Raw genomic sequence first — 18,566 nt, 5'->3', positions numbered from 1 at the left:
GCTCCTGGCCTGCCCGGTCCCGTGGTGCCCGTGGGGAGCGCTCCTGGCTGTGATGGGCTCTGGCAGCCCCGGATCCAGGCCCACATGGGGCTGCCTTTCCCCAGACCCCTCTGTGGTCCAGACAGGGCCAGCACCACCAGCACCAGGGCCCCCCCCAGCCTCAGCCTGACTTGGCCTCCTGGGAGCCCGGGCTTCATCCTGCATCCTGATCCCCCCGTCCCCAGCCACCCCAAGTGCCTCCAGCCAGGGGGAACCGCAGGGAGGTGAGGGAGGGGGGAACACGCAGCCCAATGAGTGAGAGCCACCGACTTCAGCCCGAGCAACAGGCAGCTGCGGTGGCGGCGGCTGCGGCGGCCCTGCGGGAAGGTGGCCTGGCAGCAGCGGCTCCTGTGGCAGCGCAGCCCAGGGCAGGGCAGCATCTGCAGTGCCGGCGATGTTAATTAAAACGGAGCCTGGCCAGAGACGGCCTAATTAATTAATAACACCTACTTGTGTGGTGCCAAGTGTGACGCAGCCGTGAAGAGCTGCGGTGCCCTGGGCTGCGGCGGACTTGTTTATGGCTTTCGCCCTCGCCGCACACGGGCGGGAAGGTCCCTGCGCTGGGACATGACACAGCCTGTGGCGGGCAGGCGGGGGAGAGCCCTCGGAGCTGGGGCACGTCTGCACCCTCAAGTGCCCCCGCGCGCACACACATGTCCCCCCACGAGCACGCACTGCCCAAGTGCCCTGACACGCGTGCCCACACATGCCCCCTGTGCACGACAAACCGCATGGATGCTCCGGGGCCCCCCTGGGAGCTGGTGCTGCTGCTGACATGACGGGGAGTTGTCAGCTCCCGAAGGTAATGCAGGTGACACATAGGGACAGGAAAAAAATCCTCTCCGAGAGCTTGATGAGCGCAGGAGAGAAAAGGCAGTGGCGGGGGGGGGGCCTGTTGTGAGAGCTGTGCAGGGACCCCCAGCTCCTGGGGCCTGCAAGACTGGCAGAGGTCCCACGGGACGTGGGCTGCAGTGGTGGCAGCAGGGCCGTGCGGTGGCTCCTTTCTGTCCCCCTGCTCCGCTCTGGGCCGCAGCCCCGGTCCCCGAATGCAGCTCCAGCGCCAGCCCGGGAGCTGCGGTGCCAGCCTGGGGAGGGCTGCTGGCGCAGGGGCACAGCTGGGCGAGCGGCAGCGCAGCGGGGAGCACCCGGCACAGGGGGTCCTGCAGCAGGGCAGGGGATCCTGGGCAGAGGGCGATGGGGAGGCAGTGCAGGCAGGCAGGTGCCGAGGACCTCACGTGCCAGCCACCCGCAGCCGCCCAGAAATTGCCTCTGCAGCACAGCGAGATGCTTTCCCACTTACTGGGAAAAGTGGCCGCAATTTGGGGCCTTTCCAATTACTGCCAAGCCGAGCGCCGGTTGCAATCAGGCGGCAGGAAAGGCGGGGGGCCGGGTTGGGGGGGCTCCATCCCTGCAGCGTGCCAGGGAACTCCATTGCCAGGGCTGGGCTCTGCCCCCGCCCTGCTCCAGCACCACGGTGCCACATCCTGGGGCTCTGGCACGACTGGGTGCCCCTGCCCCGCCTGTAATGGGGGGCACCCAGCACGACATCGCCTGGGTACCGACACCAGAACATCTGTTTAATGGGTTTGCAGCAATTCCTGGGGGGTGCAAGGACCTGCAGGGCGGGATGACAACACAAGGGAGGTGGGCAGGGGTGCCGGTGCGTGGGTGGAGGTCCCGGCAGGGAATGGGGTCCCCTCAGTGGACCAGGACCTCCATCTTGTGGCTGCCGCGCTTCTTGCAGATGGGGACATCGCTGCCCCCCTTGGCCGACTCCACCACGGTGACGGCCACATCACCCTTCTGGAAGCGGGTGGAGAACCTGGGGGGGGCAGGGCAGAGTGGTGGGGTGGGGACATGCCCAGCCCCGCCCAGCCCTGCCCCACCTCCTGCCCAATGAGCGGCCTCCTTTACACCCACCACCTCTCAGGGGCTACCTACCACAGCCAATCAGGACCTTCCAGCTGATGCCCCACCCTGAACCCACCCTTTGTGTGGCTCCACCCCTACAAACCTCACCCCGCCCTACCCCACCCTCGTGAGCTCCGCCCCGGACACCACCCTGCCCTGCCCTGCCCTGCCAGCTCCACTCCCACAAGTCTCGCCCCGCCCTGCAGGCCCCACCCTTGCTAGCCACGCCCCCCCCACCCCGCCCATACTGGTCAGTGATGTGCAGGGGCAGGGCCTGGGCGGTGGTGTCCATCAGGGTCTGGTGCAGGCGGGTGATGAGCTCGATGAGGTGGTCGCTGACGAGCAAGAAGTCTCCCTTGACTGCCCCTGTGGAGGTCTGCGGGAAGACGGGGGGGGGTCAGCCCCGCCGGGGACCCCCCGAGCCCCCAGGGACCCCCCCCCAGGTACCTCCTTGAGGTGCAGAGCCAGGAAGCCGTCAGAGAAGCGGGTGACGGAGACGCTGCGGATGTCGCCCAGGCTGAGCACGGTCTTGGGCTGGGCGGCCTTGGGGTCGGCCAGGACCAGGTGCTCCGTGGTGAGCAGCAGCAGCCGCGGGACCGTCTGCGGGCAGGGGGGTCAGCACGGCCCCGCATGCCCTCCCGCTGCGGTGGGGACAGGATGAGGAGGGGGCTCACCTTGCCGCTGGCTCTGTTCACCTTTCTCACGGTGTCGGCCATCACCAGCTTGTCCTTAGCCACAGCATGGAGCTTCTGGTACTTGGAGTTCTGCGTCAGCCCCAGGTACTCGCCCTGGAAGGGCTGCTGCAGGCTGGGGACGGAGGCCGTCAGCCGGCGCTGCCCTGTGCACCGCCCACCCCCCGCCAGCCCCCAGCCCCGGCACCTTTTGGAGTAGAGCGTCTTCTTGTCCTTGAAGAGCTCGCTGGCGCAGAGCTTGGCCTGCAGCAGGGCCCTGCGCTGCGGCGTCAGCTGCTCCCGGTACTTCTTGCACTGCCGAGGGAGGGGGTGATTCGGTGCTGCCAAAGATCCCTGGCAGGGACTGGCATAGAGGGATGCAAGGTCCCAACCGGAGCCCCCTGCCTCCCCGTCCCCCTCCTGCTCCCACCTTCCAGCGGTAGAAGATGCTCCTCAGCTCCTGGTTGGCGTTGGCCAGGAACTTGTACGGCGCAGGAGGCCACGTCCGGTCCATCACCGACAGCGGTGGGAGGTTCCTCCCCAGCCCCACCAGGAACTTCTGCACCTGGGGGTGGCAACGCAGTAGGGGGTCAGGAGGGTCCCCGGGCCAGCCCCAGGGGCATGGGGCTGGGAAGGTGCCGTGCCCCCTCTCCCCTCGGCCCCACTCACCAGCCGCCGGTAGATGAAGTTGGCCAGGCGGGTGCTGGCCCCGGAGCGGAAATACCTCCTGTACGCCCTGCGGACCTGCCGGAGACGGCCGTTGGCAGCGGTGGGGACGCGGGTCCTTGCCACCATCCCACTGCCAGCCCCCGCAGGACATGGGTGTTCCCTCCCCCCTGTCCCTATTCGGCCCCAGCAGAGAGGACAGCTGCTCCAGCCCGACAGGGTGGGCAGGAGCCAGGGTGGGCAGACAGACAGACAGCCCTGGGCACAGCGCGTGTGGACAGCAGGACAGAGGCAGCGGGCAGGGTGCGCGGCCCCGTGGCGGGGCTGGCCCCGTTACCTGGTACCCTCTCCAGTAAGCAGCGATGGTGGCAGCGGCTGCATGACGGTGGCACTGGGACTTCAGCTCCTGGAGGAGCCGGCGAGACTGTGGGGGGCGAGAGCCCGGGGAGCCCGTGGTGGGGAAAGACCGACACGGATAGGGAGCGAGAGGGAGAGAGGCAGGAGAGAAGGACGGAAGACAGGGAGAGGAGATGAGTCTGGTCCCACCATGGGGCACAGGGAGCCCCCAGCCCCTCCCCGCCACGCATCCCCCACCCCGCTGCCCACGCTGCCCATTCTGCCCGCTCCAGGAGACCTGCTGGCCCCAGCCAGCGGGCCCGGGGTACCCAGCCCTCACCTTCCAGCCCCGCACGTACGCCTGGATGATCAGTGCCGACCACTTCATCTGCTTGTATTTGTTCTTTTGCTGCGGTGGGGAGAGGTGGGGTGAGCCGGGGGGCTTGGGAGAGCCCGGGGACCCTGCCCAGGGGGTGAGGGATGGGCAGGGGAAGCGCAGCTGGGACCCCCCCTTCCTCACCATGTGGCCCCGGAACCAGGCGGAGATGATGATCTGGCTCTTGCGCATCAGCTGGTACCGGGTCCGGCACCGCCAGCCCCGGAACGTCTTCTGGATGAGGGTGGCGAGCTCGGCCACGCGCTCCTGGCGCCGCCTTTCCAACTCGAAGAGCTGGGGACAGCCATGGCAAACTTTGGGGCACCAAGTGGGGACAGGCACCCCCGGCCGGGAGCCGCCTCCGTGGGGCTGCGGCATCACCCAGGAGCCCCCGGAATGGGCTTGGGGCCGCCAGCGGGGTGAGGGGACCCGTAGGGCTGGCACCCACTCTGGGTCAGACCCTGCCTCCCCCGGCAGCCCGACTGCCCCATAGTGGGGTCCCCTGGCTCTCCCATCCCCAGACTCACGGTGCGCGGCGAGCGGATGAAGATCTTGGTGTGGCCGAACGCCAGCTCCTCGGGAGGGAACGCCAGCTCCGCCAGCAGCACCTCGGCCCCCTTCCTGCACCGCGGCGGGAGACGAGGCTGGTCAGAGCCCCGCAGCCCCGGGGCCAGGGGGCTGCTGGACGCGCCCGCGGTCTGGCCCAGCCCCGTACCTGTCGCTGCCGGTCCAGCGGGGCCAGGTCTGGGGGCTGAGCATCTTGTAGCGCTCCAGGAAGGCACCGTAGAGCTGGCGGAAGGCGTAGCCTGCCCGCCGCACCCGCACGTTCTCCATCAGCCCCAGGTACCGGATCTGCGCCAGCACCAGCTCCGGCGTGAAGAGCATTGCTGTTTTGGTCTCATTGGGCTTGATGCACCTGGGGAGGGCAGAGGTGGGGTGGAGGGGGGTCCCGCTGGCACCAGAGCCGAGGCCAGGGCTCCCCCCCGGGGCCGGTACCTGATATAGTTGGGGTTCTTGGAGTAGAGGTTCTTCATCAGCGTTGCCACTGAGGCCTTGAACTGGAAGCCTGCGGTGGGGGGCAGCTTGAGGGAGACCTTCTGGGGGTCTCCCTCGGGGAAGAGGGAGCGCAGCAGCGTGTGCCGGGCAGCCCACATGGCCTGTGAGAGGTCGCGGAAGAGCAGGTCGTTGTTCTTCTCAATGAAGCCCGTCACGTTGTAGGTCACCTGGGCGCGGGAGCGGGGTCAGCGCTCAGTGGGGTGCACGGGGGCCGTGCTCAGGGAGGGAGGAGGGAGCGAGTGGGTTACGGTTCAGTGTCTCTGTGCCCATTCCCAGTCCAGCCCCGCATCTCCCATGCAAAGCTGGGAAGAGGACCCGGCTGCCCCTGGCGGGGCCGGGGCTGCAGGTGCCGGTGGGTGCCCACGGCTGCTGGCAGACCTTGCCGGCATAGTGGTGAATGCGGAAGCATTGCGGCAGCAGGCTGGCATCCATGACGTGCCGGGCGTTCTGGGTCTCCTTGCTCTCATAGTGCTTGTGGGTGGCGAAGAGCTGGTTCAGCTTGGTGAGGAAGGTGTCCTCGTTGACCACGCCAGGCCGCAGGCACTCCTCATCCAGCATGGCCAGGATCCCGGACTTGCTCTGCGCCGTGATGGATGGCATCACCCCAAACCGGCCCCGGCCCCGAGCAGCGGCTCCATCGAACCGGGGCTGCTCCGGGCTCTGCTCAGCCCGAACTCGTGCCGGGTGTGACGCGGGGGAGGTGGGACCCCGACCCAGGCCCCAGGCACTGGGGGGCAACTCACGTTCTCGATCAAGTTGCAGATGATGCTGTTGTCGAAAAACTCCACCGAGGTCCACTGGATGCCCTGGGAGCAGACAGGGGTCAGACGCACGGACCCTCAGACACACGGCACATGGACCCTGCCCCACGGACACACCCCAGCAGATGTGGGGCAGGAACCGGACGTCCGGCCACAGGGACGGGGATCCCAAATCCTTCCCTGCCTTCCTGCTATTGAATCTGCTCCCGGCAGGGAGCAGGGCGAGGGAGGGACGTGCTGCGGAGCCGTCTCCGGCACTTCCCCGTCTCTGGGGGGCCAAGGCTCCTTGGGGGCTGTGCTCTGGCACAGGCAGAGGGGCGGCATCCAGCCCGACGGGCACGGGCCAGGGGTACCTCTCGGACGTATTCCTCCTGCTCCTCCTTCAGGGTCATCAGGATGAAGATCTGCTGCAGCTTCTCGTTGCAGTAGTTGATGATGAACTGCTCAAAGCTGTTGTCCTGCGAGAGAAGAGTGCTGTGTGGCAGGTTGTGCCCAAGCCCCCAGCCCTGCGCCATGTCCCACTCGCTGTCCCCGGCCCTCCCCAGCAGCAGGATGGGGCCGGGTGGGCCCTGCACTCACCTGGAAGATCTCGAAGCCGTAGATGTCCAGGACACCCATCACCTTCCTCTGCTTTCCCACCTTCACCTGGGGGGACAGCAGGGTGCTGAGCTGTGTCCTGGCCCCGTGTGGGGTGGGGGCCCAGGGCCCTGTCCAGGATGGGGGGGCCGGTGCCTGTCACCCCGGGCGCTCACCTGGATGCTGGTGTTGATGCGGTTCACCAGCCAGTCGAAGAGGCGGCTGTAGATGTTCTTGGCCAGTGCGTCCCGGCCGTAGTAGCCCTAGGAGAGGGGCAAGGGGCTCGTGCCAGCTCCCGAGGGCTGCCAGGCACCAGCCCCGTGGCAGGGGACGGTCCCGCTCACCTGGGGAACGCTGAGGGTGGTGAGCACTGTCTCGTCCCGCGCCTTCACGGTGCGGGAGCACAGCGCCCGCTCCAGCGTGCTGGGGTCCAGCCCGATCAACTCGCAGATCTCCTGCAGCTCTGCACAGGGAGGCAGCGGTGCTGGGGCTGAGCAGGGGGCCGAGGGGGGCCCCCCCGCCCCAGGCCCATGACCGTCCCTACCCTGGGGCTCAGCGATGCTGCAGGCCTCCATCCCGCTGGCCTGGTAGTTGCTGCTCAGCTGCACGTTGCCCAGCTTGAGCACCACGGCTGTCACCTCCAGTAGCGCCGTCACCTCGGCAGGCGAGAAGCCAATGACCCTCATGGCATCCTGGGGACAGACACAGGCAGCTCGGGGTGACGGGGACAGCCCCAGGGTGTTTTGTGGGGGGGGGTGTCACAGCTTCACGGCCTCCCAGGCCCTGGCTACCTGCATGGCCCGGAAGTTGGCCGCATCATCCACGCCGGGCAGGCCAGAACTCTCCCGGTTCAGGTAGCCGTAGAGCCGGCAGTCCTGGCGGAGCTTCAGCTGCTCTGGGCAGGGGGAGGAGGTGGCTCAGCCATGGGTCCCCCAGACCCCCGGCCCCCCCAACCCCCTGCGCTGGGGGGCCTGGACCTACGGAGCAGCTGCGCCGAGCCCCCGGCCAGGAGCTGGTAGAAGATGTGGAAGTTCCTCTCGCCCTTCACGTGCTGGACGATGCGGGATTTCTCCAGCAGGTCTGCGGGCAGTGGTCGGTGTCACCAGGGCGTGCGGGGTGGGACCCCCCGGGACAGGCGATCGATACTCACAGTTGCTAATGACCCCTCCCAGGGGCTCCCCCTTGAAGTCGAACTCCACGTCCATGTACTTGCCCTGAGGAACAGGGCTGGGGTCAGGGCAGGGGGACCCCGCGGGGGGCAGCAGCTCCGCTCCCCGTGTCCACGTCCCCATCCCCTGCCGTGCCTCCAGTCCCATCAGGGTCCGGCCCTGTGGGACGCGGCTCCACCGCCCCAGTTCCCTGGTCACTCACGAATCGGGAGGAGTTGTCGTTGCGGACAGTCTTGGCGTTTCCAAAGGCTGCGGGGGGAGGACGGGGTTACAGCGTGCTCCAGGGGGGCTGCGCCAAGCCGTGGCACGGGCGCAGGGCGCGAGGTGTGGGCGCTTACCCTCCAGCACGGGGTTGGACTGCAGGAGCTGCTCCTTCACCTTGTCCACCTCCTCCCCTTTGCTGCACACGGCTGCCACGTAGGACATCACCAGCTTGCTGGCCTCTGCGAGTGAGGGGCCGTGGGTGCCAGGGCCGTGGGTGCTGGGGCTGTGCCCGCCCAGCCCTGTGAGTGACAGGCAGCAGCCCTGGCTCTACCTGTTTTGCCAGCCCCACTCTCGCCAGTGATGAGAATGCACTGGTCCCTGTCCCGGTCCCGCAGCGAGCGGTAGGCATCGTCAGCGATAGCATAGCTGGGGGCGAGGAGGGGTTAGAAGGGAGCTGGAGGGGTCTGGGGGCTTCAGGAAACGGCCCCAAGCGGACTCCCCCAGACCCCAAAACCTCGGCTCGCCCGTGGGTGAAGCCCTTAGCAGGATCCAGGGGAACCAAGGGCACCCCAGGGCTGCCGGGCTCCCCGTGCTCACATGTGGGGCTTCACAGCGAAGAAGTTGCAGTTGTGGTACTCCTGCACCTTGTCAGGGGTGTAGATGGGCAGGGACCGGTAGGGGTTCACCGAGATCACGACGTTCCCGATGTACGTCTGCGGGCAAGCAGGACGGTGTGGGTGCGGTGCCGGGAGGACCCAGCCCAGATCCTGTGCTCTCCCCTGCTCTGCACCCCAGAGCCCATACCCTGCTCCCCATTCCAGAGCCCACACCCCACTCTGCTCCCCATCCCAGACCCCATATCCCGTTCCCCATCCCAGACCCCGCGCCCCCGGCCCGGTGCCCACGTAGATGTCGCTGTGGCGGAAGCGCTCCTGCAGGGTGTGGAGCAGTGACTCCTCGGTGAGTGGGTCCAGCAGCACCAGGTCCCCGATTGCCGCGGCGTCCAGCAACGAGGCGGTGGCTTCCATGGCCGGGCAGCTCCGGGGCAACTGGGGCAGAGTGGAGGGGGGGGCTGCAGCCCATGTTCACACAGCCCCTTCCCCAAAACACCCCCCCGGTCGTCAGCAGCCCCTGCACCCCTGAGGCCCTGGCTGCCCCCCACCCTTAGAGGCTCAGAAGGGCCCCAGGGAGAGCAGGGTGCCCCAGCACCCAGGGGGCACAGGGGAAGGACAGGTAACGCCCGGCCCCAGGGCAGGGCAGGATGCGGCCCTTGGCCAGCAGGATCCAGCTGGGACCTTCGTTGCTCCCTGCCGAGCCCAGCTCCCCCAGGCACTGTGCTGGGCTGGTAGCCCCCGGGGACAGGGGACAAGGCAGCCGCACACCCGCACTGGCACAGAGGGCTCCTTCGCGGGGCACCCCGATGCCCAGGCCCCCGTGGTGGGGTTGGGGCTCGGGGGGGCGGGCAGGACGCCTCCTGCCCACCGCTGCGGGGGAAGTGGGGACCCGGCCAGGAAATGTGGACACCTGGATCCTATTCTTGGGGCAGGGACGAATTCAGCCTCCGCTTCCTCCCTCCTTCCTGGCAGGGGGAAGCCGGGGCGGGGAAGGGACAGGCTCAGGGTCGGGGGAGCCCAGCCCCCTCCAACAGCCTTGCAGCCAGCAGCACCCGAGGGCTCCCACGAGAGACAGTGCTGCTTTCCCCCCACGCTCCACCCGTCCCTCACCTGTCTTTTACGGGGTGACCACAGCCGCGTTCCCCGGGGTGACCTTCACCCATGCCTTACAGCCCGGGCACAGGCTGTAAACCCAGCCCCACTTATCGGTGCCCGGGGAAAGTTCACAAGCGAGGAGGTGGGGAAGGATGGGGTGAATGGGCCGATGGAGATGGCTCCATCAGGAGCTGCCCCGCTGGCAGCAGCCTCCGGAGAGAATGGCAGAGCCTCCCGCAGGTCCCTGCAGCCTCGCCCCACGCAGGGCACTGGCACCAAGACCCCCGTGCTGCTGGATGTGGGACCCCAAAGAGAGCAGGGTTGCGAACCAGAGCAAGAGCCCCCCATGCAGCTCCAGGGCAGCCCCGGGCTTGCCCATCTTCCCCACAGTGCCAGGTCTCAGAGCTCCCCGTGGGGTGAAGGTCCCCTAGGGTGGGGGTGCCCCCAGCCAGCCCCGGGGTGTGGGGGGTTTGGGTGCTTCAGGCTGGTGGCTGGGAGCAGAGGGGTCCGCAACTCACCTCCCGGTCGCAGAGCAGCGGCTCCTGGAGTGGCTTCAGCTGGGGCTGCCTGGGAGCCAGCGGGGCTCAGCCCAGCCCAGCGCCCGGTGCTGGCCTGGCCCGGTCCGGCCCACGGAGGGGCGGGGGGCCAGAGGGACCTCCCTCAGGGCACCACGCCTGCTCGCAGACAGGGAAACTGAGGCACGAAGCACACCAGCCAGCTGGGAAGCAGTCCCAGGCTGCCCACCAGCCCCCAGCCCTGCGGGGTCCCAGCCCGGCCGAGCTGCTGCTGCCCCACTCCCCTCCCCGCCAGCTCGTAGCAGGAACAAGCAGAGAAAGTCACTTGCGGCCAAGCAAACAAAGGGAGCTTCCTCCCAGGGCTGCGGGAAACCAGGGCAAGGTACAGGGGCTGGCAGAGCTGGGAGCGCCCAGGGCTGCTCCCAGGGAGAAGACACCTGCCCGCACCGCAGCCGGGGCAAGAGACCTGTGGCCATGGTCAGTCCTGCCTTTGCTCTGGGGCTGCCGCAGGGAGCCCATCACCCAGGGGCCTCTTCTTTGTCCCCCAAGCACCACGCAGCATCCTCGGCAGAGCGAGCTCCCACGGGCAGACAAGCCAGAGCTGAGGACAGGCCAGAGCTGAGGACAGGCCAGAGCTGAGGACAGGCCAGAGCTGAGGACAGGCCAGAGCTGAGGACAGGCCAGAGCTGAGGACAGGCCAGAGCTGAGGACAGGCCAGAGCTGAGGACGAGCCCTGGGCTCACTGCAGGACGGGCAAGTGAAGCTCATTACCTACAAAATACACCTTTATTAAAAATATAATCTGTTGTTAACCATGGGGGGAAACAGTAACAGGCTGCTCACACCAGAGCAGGGAGGAAAGCGCAGCACGGGCAGGGGAGTAAACCTGGGACAGAAACAAACCAACAGCAAAAGCTCCAACAGTGGCACAGGCAAGGTATGGGCCCCGGACAGCAGAGCAGCCGTGGGGCAGCAAGGCTGCCGGAGGACAGCTTTATTGCTTAAAAAGTTGCATAGATTGGGGCATCCCCTCCAGATTTGTGCTTTGGCAAGGCTGAGGACCAGCGGTGCTGAGTGGCTGCCGGGGAGCAGAGCCCCTTCCCCAGCGCGGGGAGCAGGAACACAGGCAGGGCCCTCCCCATCCCCTGCCCACACCAGCCAGGAGAGGAGCACGGTGGGGATGGGCCCCATGTAACAGCAGCTTAAGGGTGGAGGGCACCAGCTTCAAAGGGACAGGGAGCTGCCAGCACCTAACTGCCAGCGAGGCAGTGAGGAGGAAGCACATCCACATTCATCCTCAGCCCAGGGACCGCCTGGCAGACAGGCATGGGGAGAGGGAGGCTGAGCAAGGCCTCCACCACATCACAGCAGCCGGGGGGAGCGGGGCGAGTGCGCGGGGCACCGAGCAGACTTCAAGGCTGCCTTCTCCCGAGCTCCGCGACATGTGCGCGGAGGGGCCAGCCGAGCCGCGTCTCCGCTAGGAAGGCGCTGGGGTTTTTGGTATCCACGCGGGATTTAAGCCAAGGCAGAGGCACAGCCCAACCAGCTGCAGTCCTCTGGCATCTTTGGTAACAGCACGAGGAGGAGGAGCAGGTCACCCACTGCCCGCTCCCTCCCCACAGCAGCCTGGCAGCCGGCAGATGCTGAGCAGGCAGGTACCAGTGGGACAGGTCCAAAGTTCCCCTCGTGCACGTCACCCCCACAGGCACCTGCACACAAGACAGACCTTTTGCTCTGCCTCCACCCCGGCAGGCAGAGGCGCTCCCAGCAGAGCCGGGTGCCCGGCAGCCCAGAGGCAGCGGGGTGGGGAAGAGGGGCTCCCGACTGCCGGCCACAGCAGCAGTGCTGAGGGACGGGGCTCAGGGTGCTCGCAGGAGCCAGATCAGCGCCCAGGCCTGGGGTGGAAGTCCCTGCCCCTACGATTCACGCACTGGGAGCTCACAAGCACCCACACCAAATGTCAGGGTGGCTCCAGTCCACCTTCAGACAGGACCAGCATCCTACATCTTCTCAGTAGTGCAGACCTCGCCTGCCCTGCAGTCCCCAGCCGGGACCAGCTCCCTGCATCTCCCCTGCCAACACCCAGGGCTGTGCTGACAAAAGCTTTCGCGCCTCAGCCTGGCAGGAGCTGCCTGGGGAAGATGAGGGTGTCAGCCCCCCTTGTCCTCCCACCAGGCTCTGCTGCAGAGTTCACGGCAGCCCGGAGTGGGATCGGGGGTGCTGGGAGCAGCCTGGCAAACAGGGCTCTGTGCTACACAGGCATCAGGGCAGTGAGGAAGCAGCAGCGGTTCTGCCCCTCACCCTGGTGGGCCCCGGGCAGCTGACCTCAATCAGCATCCAGGTGGTTGTGGGAGTAACTCGTGTGATTCCTGTCAAAGGAGTTCTCCTCCTCCTCCTCGAAGAGCTGGTCCTCAAGGAAGATGCCACCCAGCCCATACTCCTGCTCATGGACAGAGACCTCGTTGGGGGTGACATGACAGGCGCCACCCACAAAATCAGCAAACCTGGGAAGAAGCCACAAAGAAGCGCGTTGTGCACTCATGCCTGGCAGCCTCCTGCGAAGCCCTGGCACACAAGGAGCCGGGGTGAAGCGTTTCAGTGCTGGGACCGGGCATTATCTGTCCTTCCCCCCCGTGGCACGCCCTGCTTCCACACACCACGAACCTTTTCTGCCTCCCTCTCCCTATCTCTAAAGCCAGAGGTGACAGCACAGAGCGACCCCAGGCTTTCAGAAGCACACAGAGGTGCAGGTCGGCCACCCCGAGCACACTGCCAGGGGACATTACCTCTTGGGAGACTGGATGCGGGAGACCGCAGTCCAGGCAGAGAAATCCGGACTTCTGCAGTAGCTTCGAAGCTCCTCGAGGGCCTTGCGTGTCTCCACCTCGCCCTGGACCCGGTACTCCTCCTCCGTCAGCAGGCGAGGGGGGCTCGGCCCGAGCCTGGCACTCTGCAGTCTCCTGCCAGTAAAGCAGCACCAGTTACCGCCCGCCCAGCTGGGGCAGGACCCCCAGCACAGGCCCAGCTCCCAGGGTAGCTGGGTCAGAGCTGGCGGTGGGAGGAACGGAGCACGTCCCTCCAGCCTCCGCTCCTTGCTCCTGAGGGAGGCTCCCAGCCACGAGGAGAAGCAGGCCACTCTTCTGCACCAACCTCAGGGGAGAAGGGACACAACCCCCCCACTATACCCACCCCAGTCCCAAACCCCAGCAAAAATGCCCTGGTTCTGCAACACAGGCTCCATCTGGCAGCTCACCCAGGCCCGGCAATGCATGGGAATCAGGAGCAAGCCGAGGTGCTTGCAGCCCTCACCTGTAGGCAGCGAAGGTCCACTGCATGGGGTAGTCCAGGTTCTTGGTGCAGACGGCGATGAGCACCAAGGCCAAGGCAATGGGATGGATCTGGATGCCTGAGTACATCAGCAACAGGCCCAGGAGCTGCAGGGCCCAGGAGAGGAGGTTGATGCTGCGCTCGTTCTCCAGCGGGCCGTACCTGTAGCACACGCCGAAGCTCACGAAGCCCACGAGCAGCAGGTAGCCTGCGGGAGAGCAGAGGGATCAGGCAGGCACACACCGCCGGGCGCAGCCTGGCTGACAGGAGCTGGCTGAGCAGCATCTGCCAGGGCTGCAGTTAAACCTGACGCGGGAGCCCGCCTCTCTCAGGAGCACGAGGGCAGCGTCTGCAGCAACGTGGAGGGTAAGAAGCCTCAGCATTTTCCACCAGCACGTTGCAGCTCCAGTAGGAGACACGCAGACTCCTGAACCAGCAAGTCTGAAGGGCTCACACCTACCTAGGAGGTACTGCCAGTAGGACTTGCAGATCTCCCGTAAGTTCTTGAAGATGAGCTGAAGCAGGTACAGGGAAAAGGACCAGCCTCCTACCAGCAGGAGGTAAACAGAACTTTTCTAGGAGAGGAGATGGGAAATTCGAGACAGGCAGTGGGGCCGCGGGCAGCCATGGCTACCTCCAGCCAGCTGCTGAGCCTTGCCCCATGCAAAGCCAGACCCACAACCCAGCACCCCAAGGCCATGTACGCCAGCACTCTCACCAGAACAATCACAGAAAGGGCTACTGCTGCGAGGTGTCTCACCCCCGGAGAGCCTGACACTCACCTTGGGCATGACCTTGGACATCATGTAGACGAGGATGAGCAGTGAGGCCAGCAAGCCAAAACTAATCCCGGCCGAGTAGTAGAAGAGTTGGCTCCTGCAGAGATCACGCATGTGCACAAGGTGTTTGACAGCTCACAGATGCCTGTGCACAAACACACCTGCTGGGAGCACCCCCTGAGAGCCTGCAGGCTGCAGAGCCAACCAGGCACTGCCCACCCAACCCTCCTTGTCCTCAGCTCATGGGGGAAAGGAGGTGACGCACCTGCTCAGCATGTCCCCGCAGAAGAACAACAACAGGCCCAGGAAGAAAACCAGGAACAGCTTAGGGTCAAAGCCTGGAAAGAGAGCGCGTCCAGATTTAGACAAACCTCATGGGGGCACGTGCCCTCCGGGTCGAGCTCCAGCCTGCCACATGGTCACAAGGACAGGGAAGAGGCAGCGTCCCAGGTGAACCTCCGACAAGTGCCCTAAATTCCCCCACTTTATATCCCATGAACAAAGACACGCTTCCCTCTGCAGGCGCATTTTCCTTCCCAAGGAAGGACCAGCCCTGCTGGCCCTCAGACCATGAGCTTGCCTGGCCACGTCCTCGTTGCCCCCTCGAGAGCGCTGGCGCAGCCAGACCCACCTCCCACCCCAGGAGCCCCCGCAACGCAGCAGACGTACGTCGGAAGAGAATGATGCAGTACATGGTGCCATCCTCCAGCAGCTCGACCTTCAGGCAGGTTTTGTTGCTGTAGAGATCCACATCGATGCTGGTATCATTCAGCTTCTCCTTCAGGAAGGAGAAAACGACATTCCACACATTGAACTTCTCCAGCTCCTCCTCGCTGTCCACCTGGGTGACTCGGATCATGCGGCTGCTGTTGACCCGGATCTGCGCAGGGAGGGAAGCAAACGGGGGCATGGCCGCAGCTGCCGGAGGTGCTCGGCCCCGCCAGACCCAGGAGGACCTGCCTTCTCCTCTCACCTGCATCCTGGTCCATATGTCGTGCCATTGTGGGATGTGCGTGTTGGTGTAGCAGAAGTGGTGAGAAGTTGAGTGATGGTACACGCGGCCCTCGTGGAGCGGGATGACCGACTCCCTGGCCCCTGTGCAACACAGAGCAAAGGGATTCAGCAATGCAGAGCAAATGTGGGGCCCCTGTTCCCGTCTGCTTCACCCACCAAAACACACAGGTCCGCTTTCCCTTCCCGGAGTTCCCCCAGTTAAGCATATTCGCATACTCTGGGTGGTTAAAGATAAAAGTCGTTCCTCTGTTTTCCTCAGAATATGCTGTCTGGTTCTTTTCTGGGATAACCTCGTTCCTGAGACTGTCAGAAACGGCACAGACTCATCCCCTGCTCCCCTTTCCAGCTTGACTCCTCATTCTAGAGCTGTCCCCATCTCAGGGAAAACTAAACCCAAGCTGCTGCCTGCACGAACTCGCGCCCTGGCGAGGCAAAGGAGGCTCTGGAATCCCACAGCGGGCCCAGCCGCACCGGCAGGTCTGGACATCGAGACGCCGAAAGCGCAGTCCCTCCAGCACCCTCTGCCACGGCACTGGGGCCTGGGGAGCGCCCTGCGAGCGGGCGGGCCGTGCTCTGGGGCTCCCCGGGGGCGCAGCCTGCTCCCCCAGGCCGACGGGTGGGCTGCGGTGGGCGCTGGGCAGCGCGCCGTGAGCACCAGCTGGCGGAGAAACGCCACGACGCAGAAGGGGAAGAACCGGCGCCTTCCCGAGAAGAGGTGGGCGGGGGGCCGCGGGCTGCGCTCGCCTCGGCCCCTCCTGCTCCACCCGGGAGCCGGGGCTGTGCTGCTCCCCACAGCACAGTCGGGGCTCGGCCGCAGCAGGGGCTCGGCCCCCTCCAGCACCGCCCGGGGCCCGGCTGGGTCAGCGCCGCCGCTTCCCGCCCGCTCTCCCTCTTCGCCCACGGCCGCCAGCCCCGCCTCCGCCCCGGGCCGACCGGCCGCAGCCGCGGGGCCGCCGGCGCCTCCTCGGGCTGCGGGAGCCGCTCCGCTGGCGGCCGGGGCTGCCCCTCCGCCGATCCGGGAACGGCGCGGGGGGCGGTAGCGACGCCGGGCTGGAGCCCCCCGGGCCCGGCCCCCCACTCCCGCCGCCGCGTGACTCGTGACACCCCCGCCCCCCTCCCCCGGGGCCGCCGCCGCCCCGAGCCCCGCCACGATGCCGCCGCCGCCCCGCACCTGCGCCCCCCAGCGGCGGCGGCAGGAGCAGCAGCACCAGCGCCCCCAGGAGCCGCCGCCGCCCCGGAGCCGGTTTCATCCCTCCCGCCGCGGCCGCGCCGCCAACTTCCGTTTCCGCCTCCGCCGCCCGCCTGGCAACGGCCGCCGAGGGACGGCCGGGGACTCTCGTGGCGTCACCGCCGAGTGACGGCTGAGCCGACCTATCGGAAGTCTGCTGCGGCCTTGCTCGCGCCCCCCCACTGCCTGCCGCGCTGACTGACAGGGCCTGCAGCCTATCAGAGTAGCCCGGGCAGGAACTAGCCATGGTCCCGCCCTCGGTTACCACGGTGACCAACGGGAGCGCCATTCAATCCAGAGGCACGCCCAGCCCGTAGCAACCGCGAGCCCCGCCTTAGTAACGGCTCTGACAGGCACGTCCTTCAGCCTATCAGAGCACAGGCCCGGCCCGTCACGGCCTCCCGCCTCCTCTCGAATCCCGCCAGATTGACAGGCGCCTCTTCCTATCAGGAAGCGGTCTCTCGTTGTTTTTGTGCGGGGGGTCGCGCGTGGGGGAGATGCAGGTCCCGCCCCTCAGTCCCCCACGGCCGCGTGGCCTCGGGGACCGCAGCGGCGCAGGGCTGCCCGGCCCCGCTCCCCTCGGCCCCGTCGTGCCGCGCCCGGGCCGGCCTCCGCTGGGGCGGTGGCTCGGCCGGGCGGGCGTGGGCGTGGGCCCGGGACAAGGAGCCTTTCTCTGGCCGGGCTGCGGAGCCCCGCCTGCCCCGGCTGGGGACGGGCGGGCCGCCTGGGGGAGCGGGGCAGCCCGGGGGGTTCCGTGGGGCCGGGGCGATCCTGCATCCCACGGGCGAAGGGCGGGGGGCTCCGTGCCCGCCCCGGCCCCGCACACGGTGCCCCGGTTCTCCCCGGTGCAGGGTGCGTCCCTTCCCCCGGCGCGGGGGGCAACGGGGAGGTGCGGGGCTCCCCCAGCCCCGGGAAGGGGGGTCCCGCCCCGCGTGGCGCCGGGTGCGCCGGCCGCCCGTGGGCGGGGAGCGGGCTCGGGCGGCCCCCCCGTCCCCCCCCGGGCCGTGGGCGGTGGAGCCGGGAAGCGGCGGGGCCGTGGGCGGAGGATGTGCGTCAGCCGGGGGCAGCGCCGGGCCTGGGAACGGCCCCGCCGCGCCGGACGGCTGGTCGCGGGGGGCGTGGGAGGGGGGCGGCCGGCCGGAGGAGCGGGGAGCTGGGGCAGGACCCCCGCGTCGGGGATTGTGCCCGTGGGGGAGCCCTGGCTGCCCCCGCCAGCTCCGGGGACGTGTCCCGGGCCCTGCCACGGCCCCCCCGGGCAGGAGCGCGCGGGGGCGGCTGGACCCACGCCAGGCGCCCGGCCGCGCCAGCCGCGGTATAAATAGCGCCGAGCCACGCAGGGCCGGAGACGCGGTGGGGGCCGTGACCCTCCCGCGGGGCCCGGGGTGCTGCTGGCGGGACTCCCGCTGCGGGCGGGGGGGCTTCAGCTTTCCCCCCCCACCCGAGAAACCTTCTCCCTCCGCTCTCCGAGTCGCTGCTCTGGGACAAGGCCAGGCCTCCGCTGAAGGAGTGTTCACCCTGAAGCCTAACGATGGCAGCCTGTGTCTGACCGGGGGGCTGAGACACGAAGTGCCCAGGGGCTCTGGCACCTGGGGCGGGGAGCGGGGGGCGGGCCGGGAGAATGCCGGGGTAACGGGGACAGCGGCTCCGGCAGCATGTCCGCGCCTTGCCGGGTTGCTGCAGGAACCGGCGATGCTGCGGACCCCGGCCGGGGCGGGGTGGGCGGGTGAGGGTCCCCGCACCCTCTGGGGACCGCGAGGATCCCGCGGGCACGGCCCCGGGTGCTGCCGGCCCGGGGTGCTGGGTGACCCCGCGAGCACCGGGCACCTACGGGTCCACCCCGGGGCGCGGGCCACCCCCCGCCCCGTGTCCCCCGCGCCCGGCGCCGCCTCCGGGGGGCCCTGCCTCCCCCCACGGACGCCCAGTACCACGCGTGTCCGCCCCGGTCCCCCGCGCCCCCCGCCCGGGACACCGGCCCGGTTCCCCGCTGCCCCCAGCGGCAGAGGCTGCCTGGGCTGCGGGACCCCCGGTGCCGCCGTGCAGGGCGCCGGTTCCCCGATTCCCCCCGCTCCCGGTATCGCTGCGCCTGCCGCCCCCGGGGGGGCCGGTGCCACCGCCCCCGCCCGCTGCCCCCCCGCCGCGGCCGCCCGCGCTGCGCTCGGCGGGGGCGGCAGCCGCGGGATCCGCCCCCGGGGCCTCCCACGCCGCGGCGCAGCCGGGGCCGCTGCTATT

The 18,566-nt window shown here is 68.0% G+C and overlaps 2 protein-coding genes across 3 annotated transcripts; both read right to left on the bottom strand.

Annotated features, from left to right (window-relative positions):
• Positions 1-1,596: 1,596 nt before the first annotated feature.
• MYO1A (myosin IA) lies at positions 1,597-8,810 on the bottom strand. Its single transcript, XM_075133627.1, has 28 exons — positions 8,671-8,810; positions 8,363-8,478; positions 8,097-8,191; positions 7,900-8,004; positions 7,764-7,810; positions 7,543-7,606; positions 7,374-7,472; positions 7,184-7,287; positions 6,937-7,084; positions 6,737-6,855; positions 6,569-6,655; positions 6,396-6,461; positions 6,170-6,274; positions 5,799-5,861; positions 5,434-5,634; positions 4,996-5,222; positions 4,715-4,915; positions 4,527-4,620; positions 4,144-4,293; positions 3,964-4,032; positions 3,625-3,711; positions 3,291-3,365; positions 3,052-3,186; positions 2,830-2,936; positions 2,625-2,757; positions 2,398-2,550; positions 2,199-2,326; positions 1,597-1,861 (listed from the first exon to the last, which is right to left on the bottom strand). The coding sequence occupies exons 1-28, from the start codon at positions 8,791-8,793 to the stop codon at positions 1,738-1,740; spliced, it is 3,225 nt and encodes a 1,074-aa protein (XP_074989728.1). The 5' UTR covers positions 8,794-8,810; the 3' UTR covers positions 1,597-1,737.
• A 2,688-nt stretch (positions 8,811-11,498) lies between these two features.
• Positions 11,499-16,504, bottom strand: NEMP1 (nuclear envelope integral membrane protein 1). Of its 2 annotated transcripts, XM_075133631.1 has the most exons (10): positions 16,281-16,427; positions 15,069-15,190; positions 14,765-14,975; positions 14,361-14,433; positions 14,099-14,192; positions 13,777-13,891; positions 13,299-13,524; positions 12,776-12,949; positions 12,315-12,493; positions 11,499-11,698 (listed from the first exon to the last, which is right to left on the bottom strand). In XM_075133631.1, exons 1-9 carry the CDS (start codon positions 16,357-16,359, stop codon positions 12,316-12,318), a joined length of 1,272 nt encoding a protein of 423 aa, XP_074989732.1. In that variant the 5' UTR covers positions 16,360-16,427; the 3' UTR covers positions 11,499-11,698; position 12,315. The 2 variants fall into 2 exon arrangements, with proteins under 2 accessions (XP_074989732.1, XP_074989734.1); XM_075133633.1 differs by lacking the exon at positions 11,499-11,698 and having other exon boundaries at positions 12,226-12,493; positions 16,281-16,504.
• Between the last annotated feature and the right edge of the window lie 2,062 nt (positions 16,505-18,566).

The sequence above is a fragment of the Calonectris borealis genome, chromosome 30 (genome assembly GCF_964195595.1).
Source record: "Calonectris borealis chromosome 30, bCalBor7.hap1.2, whole genome shotgun sequence".
Taxonomy (NCBI): domain Eukaryota; kingdom Metazoa; phylum Chordata; class Aves; order Procellariiformes; family Procellariidae; genus Calonectris; species Calonectris borealis.
This window is presented reverse-complemented; position numbering and strand designations above follow the sequence as displayed.